This window comes from Clavelina lepadiformis, chromosome 9, assembly GCF_947623445.1.
Source record: "Clavelina lepadiformis chromosome 9, kaClaLepa1.1, whole genome shotgun sequence".
Lineage (NCBI taxonomy): Eukaryota > Metazoa > Chordata > Ascidiacea > Aplousobranchia > Clavelinidae > Clavelina > Clavelina lepadiformis.
Genome location: NC_135248.1, coordinates 2,425,343 through 2,441,472, shown reverse-complemented (window position 1 = coordinate 2,441,472; position 16,130 = coordinate 2,425,343). Strand labels below are relative to the sequence as shown.

At 37.8% G+C, this 16,130-nt stretch overlaps 1 protein-coding gene across 2 annotated transcripts; it reads right to left on the bottom strand.

Moving 5' to 3' along the window:
- Nucleotides 1–4,833: 4,833 nt before the first annotated feature.
- Nucleotides 4,834–15,686, bottom strand: LOC143470739 (uncharacterized). Of its 2 annotated transcripts, XM_076969012.1 has the most exons (21): nt 15,503–15,686; nt 14,379–14,449; nt 13,343–13,434; nt 12,934–13,138; nt 12,165–12,879; nt 11,967–12,086; nt 11,488–11,768; nt 10,432–11,395; nt 10,074–10,223; nt 9,759–9,888; nt 9,424–9,500; nt 9,068–9,237; nt 8,783–8,901; nt 8,204–8,297; nt 7,821–7,970; nt 7,464–7,607; nt 7,150–7,305; nt 6,773–6,866; nt 5,797–5,976; nt 5,485–5,561; nt 4,834–5,220 (listed from the first exon to the last, which is right to left on the bottom strand). In XM_076969012.1, the coding sequence occupies exons 1-21, from the start codon at nt 15,663–15,665 to the stop codon at nt 5,191–5,193; spliced, it is 4,182 nt and encodes a 1,393-aa protein (XP_076825127.1). In that variant the 5' UTR covers nt 15,666–15,686; the 3' UTR covers nt 4,834–5,190. The 2 variants fall into 2 exon arrangements, with proteins under 2 accessions (XP_076825127.1, XP_076825125.1); XM_076969010.1 differs by having other exon boundaries at nt 12,165–13,138.
- Nucleotides 15,687–16,130: the final 444 nt, after the last annotated feature.

Sequence of the window (16,130 nt, the reverse complement as noted above, 5' to 3'; positions counted from 1 at the left end):
CTCAGTTTTGTCAAATTTGAAATAATAAATACCAAACTGCTTTCTATGACGTCTAACCGACGAATGGACATTGGCGTTCGTTCTATAGGTCACAATAATAAGGAATTATATACCAAAAACGCAACAATATTTTGTCACATCTGTTTGTGTACATGCAGTATACATATCATTAAAGTGAAGGTAAACCTCTAATTGAATTAACAGTTAACGTTGGCTACATCATAAAAATTGTCCAAGTTTTCAAAGATATAAAATCAATCGACAAAACATCGGACATAACAAGAAATGATTTCATTCCAATAGCAATAACTTATCGTTGAAATTCTCCCCAGGGCTTATATCGTTACAACGGCCAGTCACATCAGCCAAAACTTAAATTCAATTTATTGACTGGTAAACAAATGGATACAAAAACCTTATCGGTCAGACACCAAGCCCAGATTGAAAACTTCTTACAATCGTGTCAGTTTTTTACAGCGAGTCAAAGGAGGCATCGTTTTATGCCTTGTGGTAGGGTCTGTGCAAATCATGGCGAGATACATGGCCTAAAAGATGAAGTGTAACATGACCAAAAATTTCACTAAGTTTAAACTTTAAACGAATTTATAGCGGAAGTTAATCTATAGAATAGATTAAGTCAAAGTGAATTATTATAACAGAAAACACAACAACCTTCGCTAACAACACTTTATACCGAGTTTAACGCACTTTGCGGAATTAAGAGCAGAGTGAAATTAAAATCGTAACAAAATGTGAAATACTAAATGATATATAACATGGGTGGGCAAACTTTTTGTACTGAAGGCCACATTTAAAAAAATGTTGCAGCCGGGGGGCCGCACACTCTCATTACAAAGTAGGAAAATTTACCCGGTGTGTAAATAAACGCATATTCATATTAAACACAAATTTTGTATTTCACACTCAGTTACGTTTAAAGCTACGCAATCTTCATCACAATAGTTAAAGAGACTTGTGCAACTGTCCACTGTTTAATTAAAACAATAAGTGATGAGTAGGAGTTTCTGCAAGTGCCGGCGGGCCGCATAAAATGGACCTTCGGGCCGTAGTTTGCTCACCCCTGATATATAACATGAAACGTTTATAACGCGGCAACGCGGTGCTACAAGCTTTTAACTTGGCGTGAGAAATAATTTTACCGGGTAAAAACACTTTATGTACAAGAGGCAAAGACAGCGACAATGAAATGACTGATAGTTTGAAATAATTTTAACTTTACCATGGAAAGCTGCATCTGCAGTAGTGCAACATTTCGTTACAATAACCGTAATATAACTAAATTCAAAAAACAGTATAGATTCAATAATCGCAATCTTAATTCTATTATCCAACATAACTCATGCCATCGTTATCGTCCCTCAAGTTCTCAAACTTCCGGGCCGTGAGCGCTTTTATGTCTGTGATTTTTTGTTGTCTTTTAAGGGGAACGCAACGATATCTCGTACTAGAACTCTGCGCGGGCGTCTGGTAAGGATTTAATATGTGGGTGTGGGTTCCGGCGAAATACCAACTATTGTTGTGGGGCTGGTGTGAGAATCATTGGAATCATTGCAGGTTTATCGATAAGATGAATTCCCAGTAACCCAACCGCAGAACTAAATTGGATCAAACATGCTCTTTTTTTGCTACGTAGTGACAAATTTGTAAGCTTTAATTACCGCAAACGCGATGCGGCTGCTGGAACACTTTGCGTTGAATTGCGCTGCGGGTGCGCTGCGGGTGCGCTGGTATCAAGGCAGGTGAACTAATGTATCGGAATTTGTGGTGATCCCTTCTACCAGGTTGTTGCTGACTAACGGCTTGTCGCTACATCCAGGTAAAATATTCGACAGGTTGCTATGGGCAGTTTGCGTTCTTACACGGTACTCTTGTTACAAAGGGTAAGACAAAGGTTCACAAACAGCCTAAGATAAGAATATGACCGCCCTTTGTACCATGTTGCCCTCTCTCCCCGCGTGTTCTTTACTTGCCACGAACCTACAGCAATCATCATCCGTTAAAAGTAATCAGCGCAAGTCAGACGCTTGGGCAGAATTAATGCTTTGAGATACATACACATAACATACATACCACGCACGCAATTGGAACGCATTTCTACTGCCAGACATTTTGATTGTGATTACTGCAAGTATTTTTGTACAATTTGTGAGAAAAAAAACGATAAAGCTATTGTGGAATCCACTTATGTTAAATGTAACAGTGTAAAACATAATTAAGGCTACGTATAAGGTGTCACAGTCACTATTAATTAAAAGCACAAGCCAAAGCCACAGTGGAGAATCAAAATCAGTACACTAATATATTTGTGACACTAACCTAATCCTGCTTATCGCATATAACAAAGAATGACAACCTTTTCATATATCACACACCTCCCTTTGTTAACCACACACCTCAACATTACATCAATATGATTGATAAGTTATAGCAACATGAATAAACAATAGGTGTTAACGAATAAGTATTGATATAGAATTACAACATTCTCCAACTTTTTGGCAACAATTCAAGTTATACTATTCCTTCTAACTATATATATACCATTACAAATATATAGGATATTATATGCAACAACAGCCAAAATAAGTCACAGATCTGCCAATTAATTTTTTTACAAGATATGATTTTTAACGTATAAATATATATAATTCGCCTAAACGGCATCACTAGTATTTCAAGCATGTGCAGAATCTTACTCACGATTACGTGCAGAATGTCTGGAGCTGCAACTCGTACGCAGAACTACACACAACAACAAAATGTCTAACTCTAAAACATTTAAGCCCAAAACATTGGCCTATGTGTTCTAATGTCTTGTCTATTGAATTTATTCTATGTTTTTAACATTTTTAAACAATCAAATAATTTTCAGCACCCTAAAAGAACTATAGAGCTTCTTGTTAAAGGCAGTCATATTTATAGAAACAATTAGGGTCACTCCTTGGACACATCCCCAGTTGTCGTGGTTATTGGGGAAAACACGACCATAACAAAGCACAGTCAACTGGAATTCAGAATTTAAACAGACTTTGCTGGTATTGTTTAAAAGTTTACCAAAACAGCACTTTCGTCGATTTAATAAAGCCATGTAGGGGGCTTGTATGAAAACAAGTTCATATTACACAACAGACAATACAAAACCATTTCAAAGAGTCCAAAGGTGCTTGAGAGATATTCTGTTTTATCATTGTGTCAGAGTAATGCGATACTGAAGCAAAAGCGGTCCACTCGCGCAATCCAATGAACCGATGTTGTTGCTGTCTTTTAGAAAACTTACACAAAAGCATTTCACTTTATTGAATTAGTTGCTGGGCATATATAGGCCTATTAGTAACACAGCTAGTTGAAACAGGAATCTGGCTACACCTACGCCCACACCATACAGGTGTATTTGTTACTTTAGTTTGGATTCAATAACCCGTCCTAGTCTGCCCATTTTCTTAAACAACTGTGTACCGTGATGAACTAAGCCTAAATCTTAATTGAGAAATTCGTTTTTTTTTTGCTTTCTATCCTAACAAACTGTATCGAATACATATCCGTTTAATTACCGTGCTACATACACAAATTACTTGCATAAAATGATTAATAAGTTACGTATTATAACACGGCTTATTATTAAATTTAGACCATGCAGCCCGATGTTAAAATGTGTAAGTCGGTTGGTGCAGATACATTTGACATTTAGACAACAAAGTGTTACTCTGCAAAACTTTTTTAATATTAGGCTAAGTTGGCGAGAACAATTAAGCTACAAATCTTCCTCAGTTTCCGTCGCATCGACATCGCAAGACAGAATGCTTGAAAACGTATTTGGTCATAATATAGTACTTAATGTTTTTGCTTTTAAAGCCAATTTAAGCAATAAATCCAAACCAATTGAATTTATTTGATCGCATACTCATGCAGTTAAGTGGAAAAAGTAATTCCTGTAGCACAAAGTTAAAAATAAACTGCCTGTCATTTGGATGTTTATGTCAGGTGGTTTTCTTTTACAAAATTTAAGAATTTTGCCCAAAATCTCGCTTAGCAGATGAGCGGTAACTGAATTCAACCAGTATCAGATTTACGCTGGTGTAAGCATGTCACTCGCACTTAGAAAAGTTTCCGAGCAATCTGTCGGTTCTGAGCAGTCTGTGAACTGCTAACTGTATGAAAAATGCGACATTCTTAACAGTTCTGATACTTGATAATGGGTAATACTGTAATATGTGATCTTAAGAATAGGTTACTTCAGTATGCCAACAAAATCTTGCATAACTTAGTTTAATCAACTTAAATGCGATTTTAATGAGCTAGGTTAACAGCTATAGCAGGCTGCCCAATACAAAAGGTAGCATAGCCTACCGAAACTGAACCAGTAATTGTACAACTCAATTTGTAGTGTGGTAAATACCGTAGCTATTGCGAAGCTCTTAAAGTAATCAGCGTCGACAAGTCCTATAAAGCCGAAGGGACAAATGCTCAGTTACATTACAGGAAACTAACCCTTGATAAAATCGTAGATGAAGTAACTAGTTTTTCAACGTGGACACGAAACCAACCACATTTTCGTGGTGTAGTAGCAACTTATAAAAGGAGAAGTTATGTTTTCAAGAATAAGGATAGAACGCTATTTCCGTTAATCGATGACTGAAAACGATGATCTCGAGTTCCTACTTTACTGTTGGCAATCAAACACAGCCTAAACTTGTTCAAGTTAAAGTAAACAATTTGACTTTTGGCGTCTTACGTGCTGTCAGGTAAGGGGACAACTCAAAAAACTTAAAACGCTATAAAAACTTTGAACTGTTAAAGAGAAAGCAAACTGAAAAAAGTAATAAAATGTTGTATACAAACAAATGCAGTTATTTCAAAGCTTTGCGCATGAATTCGCAAAACGTTTCGTACAAATTACAACACATTACAAATTTAATTGGGTTAATATTTTCAAACGTGTTTTAAAATAGTTCTAGAGAATTAGCAATTACAAAAGCGCCCATAAAATGTATAACCTACTTGGGACAAACAGCGCATTATCAAAACAAGGGTATATAAATACATGACAGAATGAATACATGGTTAAGATAGAAGATGCACGTGTTCACATTGCAGAGATATCCTCGCATTTCATTGGAGCATGCCCAAACCCAATGACGTCATCTTGACGTAAAAAGGAGGAAGGAAATATCAGACGTCAAGTTCCTGCTTCAAAGATTTCTACAAAATTTAAAGACAAGGTAATGAAAACAATCATAATATAACGATTCACTAACAACAACGATTTTGAAACAAAAGTAGCCCAGAACTCCAAATATTTTGCTAAAACATTTTAAACCGAAAATATTGAAAACTCATTGGTTTATTATGTTAATCGTTAAAGCCTAAAAGCTCCAGTGTTCGAAAACTGTATGCAAACAGAATTAGCTTTGAAGACCTTTGCGGTCTAACTTATTTGTCGGTTTTGTTTTGTGTAAATCCTACCTTTTCTGGTTCCATGGCCTCGTTTGTGTGGCCATCGGAGTCGCCGTTGTGTTGCATTGGGAGCGACTCGAATTGTTCTAAAAATTGTTGAAATAAAAAGAATTTGAAAAGCTGGGCGCATAAAATGAGACCATTTTAATTTTATTTATATGAGTAGGTTGTGAGTCTTGCTCAACGTAAACCTTCAAAACGTAAGCCTTTACGCAACACGTAAAACCTTGAGAACGGCGCATCCAAAAATATTGTGATTTCTATCTCACGAAAACAATATTTAATCTAAACTAAACTGTTTTCTTTTCAACAATAGCTTACGATTTTTTCGTCTTTTCAGACAGAAGGTGATCAAACCAAAGATCAGAACCACTCCTCCCATAACGCATGCGCAAATTACTGCTATCTTCCAGTCTTCCAAAGCAGCTGATGACTCTGACCTTTTGGTGGTCGTGATGGCAGCGGTGGTGGTTGTGCCGTCGGCTACAATTGGGGAAAATTCTGCAAATAAATGAATTACGTTTACATGTTTTCGTTAATCTTAGACATCACTTCGTTTCCTGTTCTTCACACTGCATAGGAAACGCAACGGCATTGCTCAAGCTTTACGTCTTACGTAAGTTTGCAACCATACTTTGTTCGTAAGTGTAGCATCAGAAAGCATATTTGGTCAGCTATAATGACAAATGAAGATGCTACGCCAGTGGTTCTCAACCGGTGGTCCGCGGACCCCTGGGGGTTTTCAGGGGGTCCTTGAGAACTTCGAAATTTGCAACATTAAGTACGAGTTTTTAAAATTTTTTTGCTGTTTATCATTGCTTTTTGAAATAGGCTGGAACATTTGCTTAATTGCCTATTGTGATGGGAATACGAAAGCTTATTGAGATTTATCACCCGCAGGGAAGGCCTATTGTGATGCACTAGATTGCGGATTATACGAGAAGACAGCTGGATACAGTGATTTTAAGTTGCTGGAGATTGCACATAATCGCTTTCTCAGTTTTAGCTTGTAACTAGCAGCTTGTTGTGAGCAAGGTATAGATAACGCTTTGAAATAAATAAAAATATCCGCATAGTTTGATGTTATTTTGAATGAATAGCGCAGTTGTGCACCAAGACTATTAAGTAAAACTAAGCAAAGAAACATTTAAGTGCAGTCTCAGAACCCTTAGTTAGCTTAAACTTCAGGGGTCCGCCAACTGCTTTGACAGCAGCAAAAGGGGTCCGCCAAGATCAGAAGGTTGAGAACCACTGTAGCTACGCCATTGGGCTGCCAAGTATTTTAGGAGATACTAACCAGTTAAATCTGATACTTCCACATCTTCGCTAGAATTGATCAATTTTCCACCGTTGCTGGCCACGACAGCCTGGAACGAGTCGGATATGTTCGACTGCAAACCCAAAACACAATTTCGTCTGATACTTTGTAAAGAGTTATACAAGAGCAATTATACTTGTACAGTAATATGTGAAATTAAAATAGAAAGATGCACAGTTTGTTGACTAACAACCAGGCGGTTTATGGCACGCTCTTATCTCTTGTAAACTAATTTATGCTAAAAAGTGGTGTTTTTGTTTTACACTGTAAACTCTGGGAGCCGTATCACTGGTACTTCATGTATTTGTTCAATTTTGTTTAATGTACCAAGTACTTTTAAGAAAAATTTTTCCCACCCTGACTTCTGCCACGTCTGACCCGGTATCTTCATATTGAATTGATGCCGTATATTCGACAATCACGCTGCCCTCCTTGAACCCAGTAACTTTGATTTCAACAGTGTTTCCATCAGAATTTTTAATAAAGTCACTTTCCTCAAACGTAGCTTGAATCTAATCCAATAAATTAATGATTTTAATATACGCTTAATTGCTAAAATGGCGTTTTAACCGTTTTAACATTAATTTTGTTCAAACGTTTGACAAAACTGTTAACTTAAAAACATGAAAACATAAAAAATAAAAAAAAATTGATATAGAAATCATCTTACCACTTGTTCCATTTCTTGCGCAAGATCTTTATAAGCTTGTGTATTTGGGTCGTTAAGTTCAGCAGTGAAGTTTGCGACAAGTCGTAGATCTCCTTGCAATGTGATTTCTTTTTTAACTTTTATGTCGCACGACCTAATGCATATCTGTGTGACGAACAAATTTTTATTAACGTATTTCCTTTTTCAGTGTATATTTTGCGTTTAATATGGTTTTCAAGTATATTTTAGAAACAATTGTTATAGCAATGTATTACATAAGGACCGTGTGATTACAATAACTCTCTGAGTTTTAGAAATGTACACACATCCAGACAATCTGGTGGAACACATAATGACTGCTTCTAAACTGAGTCTCACCTTATTCGAGCTAACTATTGGCGTGTTGTCGTGTTTTCTGATGTCATCACCAGCCGAGTTGAGTTGACCAGTTGCATATATCATATGCTGACACTCGGTGTCGCTAAAAGCTATATCGAAGCTTTCCTGTGTATTGCGTGATCTGGTAAACTGGAAGTATAAAAACAAGATTTTTGTTTATCAATGTAATTTGCAACTAAATGAAAAGTTTTTGTGTACTATTTTCGTGTTTAAACAAATGTTTCCATTCTAAAGTCACAAAAATACATAAAGACCTGACTGTGACGTAACAGTACATCGTCTAGCCATAAATATTGTCATGCATTGTCTGGAATGGCACATGGATATGTTGATCATTGCCGCCAGCAGCAAGCAGCACTTACTTGTATTGTCATAACACCATCCTCATAGCTACCAGTGATGCTTTCGATGTCGCCAGAGTTATCGATGCCTGGTGGGCTATAACCGGTCGCGTACCTGTAGATTAGAAATATTGTAGTGTTCAATATCATCTGCTAACGTTTATCTTCCATGGGATTCTTATGATACGCAATTGACTCAGAAAGCACGCTGCAAGAATCATGTTTATAGAAGATCTGAGCTGGATTTGATCTCAACAAAGTAAAACGGTTTGTTGTTTTGTCTTGAAAAAATCAATTTTTCTTTGGATAATATATACTGTGAGAAACGGTTGACTTTGTGGGTGAGGATAATATTTGAGGGTGGTCGATTGTCATTTAGCTCAAGTGGAGATTCTGACGACGGTGCTTTTTATTAAAAGTCACTGGGCCAATAAACAACGAAAAATAACTTGCTTCAGACATTTGACATTTATATGAATATTTTGGTGACCATATTATCCTGGTATTAAATTCAAAAATTGTTTACTCTACTTCTATACATCATATGGTTATTCGGCAAGCATACGCACCATAAGAAAGAGGAGACATCTAAACACAAACCTGTCCTTTACAACCGGGTTTCCACTCTGGTCAATCCAAGCTGTAATGACGTCCGTGTTTGCCATAAATTGGTCGGAACTTATGCCCAGCCCAATCCAACGGGATTGATCTTGTTTGGACTAAACATGGAACAGAACGGTTACATATCAAGGATAAAAATACTAAAAAAACACATAACACAGAATTCATCTTTTCATAAGCTATGTAAAAATAGCGAGACGTTATAATTGGCCGCAACATTACTGAGTAATCGCGTTTAGTTTTAACATCCGTTAGTACAAATACCTTAAGCACAAAAGTAATTTTATCATTTGTGGAGTTGAGCTGCCAAATCACAAAATAGTCGCAGCTGAAAGAGGCATCGTCCGAGGCGATGCAGTTCCTAGGCAACCGGTATTCTCCGGACACCGTGGTGCAGGAATCGGTAGGTGCTGGAAGAGCGAGTTTGTGACTTTCTGAAAATTGGTGTTTAATTTATTAAACGTAAAAACCTTAAAAAGTTAATTATAAAGAAATTTTTCAAAACAAATTATTAATAATAAATCTTCAACATGTTTCCAAGCAAGAATTGTTAAAAAATCAAAGGAAAGGTGTTAATTTTCCTTGTTTTTTGTAGTTGGCTAAAATTTAGAGAAACTGACCGAAGAAGTTAAACGAGGTGCCGCCTCTGCGGTTCGGACCTGTACCGTGATACTTTATTTCATCATGCCGGTAGAATCTGAAACAGAAGTGAGATTTATTGTAGTGAAAATGCCCACTAGAGTTTGTAACAAACTACACAATTCGTGCTGGAAAAACCGAGTCTGTGCGCACCGATAATTCACTAAACATAGAAAAAACACTCAAATTTCAAATAAAGTCGGATAACTGTTATTTACAGATTTAGACTAATACAGTATGATGCCATTACAAACATAAAGAGCTACTTCATGAAAAATCACTTGAAACTTTAATAAAGGGTACAATGGATGAGAACCTGTAGTCAGAGGCTGTGCAGTCTTCCAAACCAGTGTTTGGAGCGTGCTGGTACATATCGATGCCCTGGCCCATCGCCCATATGACTGTCATCTGACCGTTGATGATGGCATGGTCGCTTGGATGGTTAGCTGAAAGGAACACCATATACCGTATGTTATAACTATGATAAACATAGCAACCTATAAACGCTAATTAAATCTTTGTAATGTTTTCGTTAGATGGCACTCTGCCTTCTTTCATTGCATATTTTTTCACATATAAATATTTGCATTGTGAAGAATCAGGAAAATCGTAAAACAACGTAGCAACGCACCTTCAAGTTTTCTTCTAAAGACAATTGTAGTTAGACCATCAATCTGTGATCCGGCTGAGCCAGTCAAATCTTCGGTCCCATCATAAAATCGATCCTCTCTCGGGGTCGATCGGTCGCGGGTGTACATATCTTGGACACGATGTAGGTCACCTAAATCCAAACAAATTAATGGTTTAAAATGCTTCTGCATTAAATCATATTTATTTTTATTTTTAGCTGAATGGAGAAATTAAATTATGCAGCAGTGTTGCATTAAACATGGACATTTTGCCATTCGTCAGCAGTGATCGGAAACATGAAATTACTTTAAACAGAAATTATTGCAAAAAGACATCTACTATTAATAACTTGCTAATACCTTTCACTGATCCTATAACAATGTCAGTGCAATCCATGAGGTGAGTAGGTTTGTCACCAAACCTGGTCAACCATGCAAGTGCGTCGTTATCGCCTGAATTGGTAGGACTTGCAGTTGATGTGGGTGTTGCTACATTAGTTTTGTCTGTTTCATAATGTGGTTCTGGTTTTGCGGATGGTTCTGGTTCTGCGGATGGTTCTGGTTCAACATGTGGTTTTGGTTCAGTGGATGGCTCTGGTTCCACATGTGGTTCTGGTTCAGTGGATGGTTCTGGTTCCACATGTGGTTCTGGTTCAGAGGATGGCTCTAGTTCAACATGTGGCTCTGGTTCAGTAGATGGCTCTGGTTCAGCAGATGGTTCTGGTTCAACATGTGGTTCTGGTTCAGTGGATGGCTCTGGTTCCACATGTGGTTCTGGTTCGGTGGATGGTTCTGGTTCCACATGTGGTTCTGGTTCAGAGGATGGTTCTGGTTCAACATGTGGCTCTGGTTCAGTAGACGGCTCTGGTTCCACAGGTGGTTCTGGTTCAGTGGATGGTTCTGGTTCAACATGTGGTTCTGGTTCAACATGTGGCTCTGGTTCAGTAGACGGCTCTGGTTCCACAGGTGGTTCTGGTTCAGTGGATGGCTCTGGTTCCACATGTGGTTCTGGTTCAGTAGATGGCTCTGGTTCAGCAGATGGTTCTGGTTCAACATGTGGTTCTGGTTCAGTGGATGGCTCTGGTTCCACATGTGGTTCTGGTTCGGTGGATGGTTCTGGTTCCACATGAGGTTCTGGTTCAGTAGACGGCTCTGGTTCCACATGAGGTTCTGGTTCTACAGATGGTTCTGGCTCACTAGATGGTTCGGGTTCTAATTCAGGCTGACCACCTCCAGTAGTGGACGATCCATGGATGCACTTTGCTTCAATGTTGCTCTCTAGTGATTCCTCTATCGCCAGCTCTGGATCAACCGAAGGGTTTTTCTAAAAACCAAATTGAAAAAACATAATAGTAAATATTCGTAAAAATGTGGTAACACAGCAAAAATGTCAAAAATATTTTATGCTATACTTACATTGACGATCTCTTCGCTTTTAAGTTTGTCAATGTTCGCTAAAAAGTCAGCATCCAACGTACTTCTTTGGTTCAATTCAGGAAATCTTTTGCAGTTTTGATCAATGTTTCTGGGCCTTACGCCCAATCCAACCCAACTAAGCGTCTTTGCTTGTACTGCAATTTCGATTTCTGTGTCATTGTCCAAGAAACGCCAATGAACGGACAACAATCCTGGACTCAAGTCCCGATGATAATAGTCTGGATTTGTGGCATAATTTTCCTGGAGAGCTACAGTCGACTCTTCAAAGAAAAAAATGAAAAATCAAATCATTACAACATTAAAATGAATGAACATTGGCCTAAGAAATCAGTAACAAAAATTGTGATTCTGCATTGCAATTACTTAGTTTTATTGAAATTTGTTTTAGGAGTGACAAATTAATTTAGTGTGGAGAGTGTGTTTTCATTAAATGATATGACACATAATTTTCTATTCACCGATATCACAACTTTTTCCATGCCAGCCAGGTTGACAATAACAGAGTAGTCTCGGAAAAGTTGTGCTCCTGGTGTCGATGCATGCTCCGTTATTGCAGTCGTTGTCAGTCCAACAATGATCTGAAAGCAAAAGAAAATAGACACTACTAAGACTGATTTTCAACAACATTGAAGATACAAATAGGAAATATATCTTACCAAATTCTTCACATCTTTGTCCAGAGTAAAGCTTTAAGCATGAGCAAAGACCAGTCTCTGCATTACATGTTCCTCCGTTGAGACACTTTCCGTCATAGCAGGCATTGTACAGTAAAGGAGTAGATGGTTGACATACTTCCCCATTTGCTGGTGCTGGTTGCGTTGCTCCACTTATAGGTTCAGGCTCACCATTTGGCTCTGGTTCACCATGTGGTTCTGGTTCAACAGGTGGTTCTGGTTTAGCCGATGGTTCTGGTTCAACATGTGGTTCTGGTTCAGTCGACGGTTCTGGTTCAACAGGTGGTTCTGGTTCAGTCGACGGTTCTGGTTCAACAGGTGGTTCTGGTTCAACATGTGGTTCTGGTTCAGTTGACGGTTCTGGTTCAACATGTGGTTCTGGTTCAGTGGATGGTTCTGGTTCAGTGGATGGTTCTGGTTCAGTGGATGGTTCTGGTTCAACAGGTGGTTCTGGTTCAGTGGATGGCTCTGGTTCAACATGTGGTTCTGGTTCAGTCGACGGTTCTGGTTCAGTCGATGGTTCTGGTTCAACAGGTGGTTCTGGTTCAGTCGACGGTTCTGGTTCAACAGGTGGTTCTGGTTCAGTAGACGGTTCTGGTTCAACAGGTGGTTCTGGTTCAGTGGATGGTTCTGGTTCAACAGGTGGTTCTGGTTCGGTCGACAGTTCTGGTTCAACAGGTGGTTCTGGTTCAACAGGCGGTTCTGGTTCAACAGATGGTTCTGGTTCAACTGGTGGTTCTGGTTCAACATGTGGTTCTGTTTCTTTCCCAGTATCCTCAGTTGTATGGGGGCTGGCACATTGCGCGCTGGATGAGTCAGGATGAGGGAGAATGGTGATATCAGCGCAACTCCAAAACTGATAAGCAGAACCCCACTCAGATGCCTGACGTAGCAATCGCATGGTGCATTGCTCGCATGTGAAACCAATAGGAATGACGACGTCTGCATACTGACGTCTAAACAATTGGAAGTAATAAATTTGCTGCACGATAAATGATACACTTCATTGAAAAATAGCAACCAATTCACAATATCTTTGCTAATGCTTTCTTGCCAAACTTAAGCTGAAAATATATTTTTAAATAGCCACGGTTTACCTTAATCAGATCATGAATTATATGTTTTATACTGCAGGTGATGTAGAAATGAAAATAACTTACGTAGAGTCGTTTTGGAATGTGAAACCCGGAGTTAAAGTGGCCACAACATTGGTTCTCGGCGTCTCTTGAATAATTTCAATTCTTGCGCCGCCCTGCACAAGTAGAAAGTTTTATTCTGTCCTGCTTTTTAATAAACGCCTTTAGTACAAAGAAAAACAGCAAAATGCACAAAAGAGCGATCTTTTTTGATAGAAAATGTTTCTGTAAAAGTTGCAACCAGGAATCCACGCCGTCACTGACTTGGAGGCCCGAACAAAGTAAAGGACACAGCGATTCAAGATTACATTTACCGACGATTGGAACAATACTGATGCAATGACTTGCCAACAAAACTACAGTAGGTAAAAACTAAGCTTAACTAACACTTCAGCATGCTGGTATCTTAAAACATAACAGCAGCATAACGTGCCAGCAGCCAGCAAGCTCCTCTAGAATAAACACACATAGGCGGAGCATTAACAACAAGTAGAATTAGGATTAACCTGCTACAAGCCTCGACCAAAGGATTCCAGGTTGCAGAGGTAAGACTTCGTCTAAAATACGCGAAATAACTACAACTATGCTGTGCATTGTTATCGGCCCAATGTGAGACGTAATATATCATTTAACAAAATGCTTTATGGGAGACTTTTTTTATAAAAAGGTGTAAAAACACGACAGATGTATGATTGGATAAACAGCAAAGTGGGTAAAACGCAGACAAGATGTCGTTAACACTAACAATAGAAGGACATAGTGACGTCAATACAAACCAAACAACTCACGGTCACATGCTGATAAAAGCAATGCATTGCACTAGCAAAGTTTTTAGGTTTAAAAATTAACCAGTAACAAGGGTGTGGTGAAGATGAAAAGAATAAATCGAAAACAAATTTTAAACAAGATGATACAATAAAGCTTCATTACATAATAGTTACCAGAGAACCTCATTAATGTTTACAAGATGCTCGGAAAAGTAAAGGAAAATTTACTAATTAAAGTTTAAGCATTGCCTTAAGTGATAAACAAAACCTTTTCTTATAAGCTTTTTTGATACCTTATGAGAATAGGAAAGATGCCACGTTACACGCACTGAAGTGCCTTCTACAAATGTTGTCCTTGGTGCCCCTGAAATTAAAAGTTGTTTCATTTTCAAAGCTGCAAAGTTATTGAGGGTTGTGCTTTGATGAAGGAATAAAAGCTTAGTGACAGCAAGTTTAAAAGAAAACTACATTTATCCAGTCACAATAAAATTTTTCCAAATTTGCCGTGCATGTTAATGGTATGCGTATAAGCTCGTATTCAGGTCCCAAATTTATTTCTTTAATATGTAGTTTATGTATGTAACCTGATGCCAAGCATAACAACCGAAATTAAAACGCGATAAAATTACCACTTACATAACAACGTTTCATATTCAACCGATTTTGGAGGAACAGACGCGTCAGATGTTTAATGTAAAGGTGTGACGTAATTATCGCTGGAAATAAAATTTTCATGTAAAGGACAAGACAGTTTCCTTGGCATTTGATAGATTTGGAGATTGCTTGTAAATAACTCCCTCGTTGGCAGCATTGGAACAAACATAACGTGTGATTAAACGATGTTGAATTCATCAATAGAAATATTTGTTTAAAGTTAAAATGTTATTTACACATTGGCATCACAAAATGCTTGATTAACGGCGCCACACTTTCATAAATACACACTTGCTTACGAGTTTAAAAAAAACTAAATAGGCTTGGAATTCTGCTGGTTTAACTGTTGTTTTTCGTCAGTAATAATACTTTTCAGTATGCTAGTGTTTAATATTTAATCCAGTATAACACTATACAGCTTCTTTTGCTATTACATCACCATCAATCTTATCGCCCCCGCTATTCACAAACAGTCATCGCGTTTTCCTCTCTTTTGTCTAAAGCTCACAAACGTCATTCGTACGTCACTCTAAGGTTGCACGGCATCTACCTACCTACATTCTTCAACACGCAAATTACTTAAACGTTTTAATAGAGAAATTCTACGTCCTTAACAATTATATGCAATGAATTATTGCATTATAACTTACTTTAATTATAACCTTAAATGTTATAATTTTCCTTTCAAAGCAACGTGCTTGAATAAAGTTTAAATGAGACAATTGTTTCATATGAATTATTTATTCCTACGTCATAATTATACCTGGGTAGGTGGGAAAACCGCAAGGGCCAATGGTTCTTCCGTTGTCCAGATAATCGATTGCGTAATTCCTGGCTGGAGGAAAAGTTAACCGCACGTGACCTTCAGATCCCCAGGGGCAGAGTGTTGCTACGGCAACCAGTAATATGGATGAGAACAGCATCATCGTGTCGTCCCTATTTCATTTCTATGAGAGAAAAAAATTGTTTCAGACAAGTAAACACAGAGAATAAATGGAAGTAGATCAAATACCAATCAAGAAAGGAAAATTTTTGAACTAACATATCTTAAAATTTATAAGTGAGTTATTGTATAACTATAAGTTATTAACATGCTATGGCTAATATTTTTTGCTATATCGATTCTATTTCTAAACATTTCGATTTATTCTGATATGTACAACTTCATCTATTTACTGCATACTTCTACACTATCAACTCGCGTAGCTATAGTAGCGGCAACATGCTTGCAACCCGCCTAAGTTTCAAAGTTCTGCCTTTTTTCAATGACGATATAATTTTTGGTGCCACAATTTGCTCACTTATGTAAATAACAACCAAAACCTGATTTTAATCGGAACTTCAACGCTGAAAGAAATAAGTTATAAAGTTTTTGTTTAAAGACTTTTTGT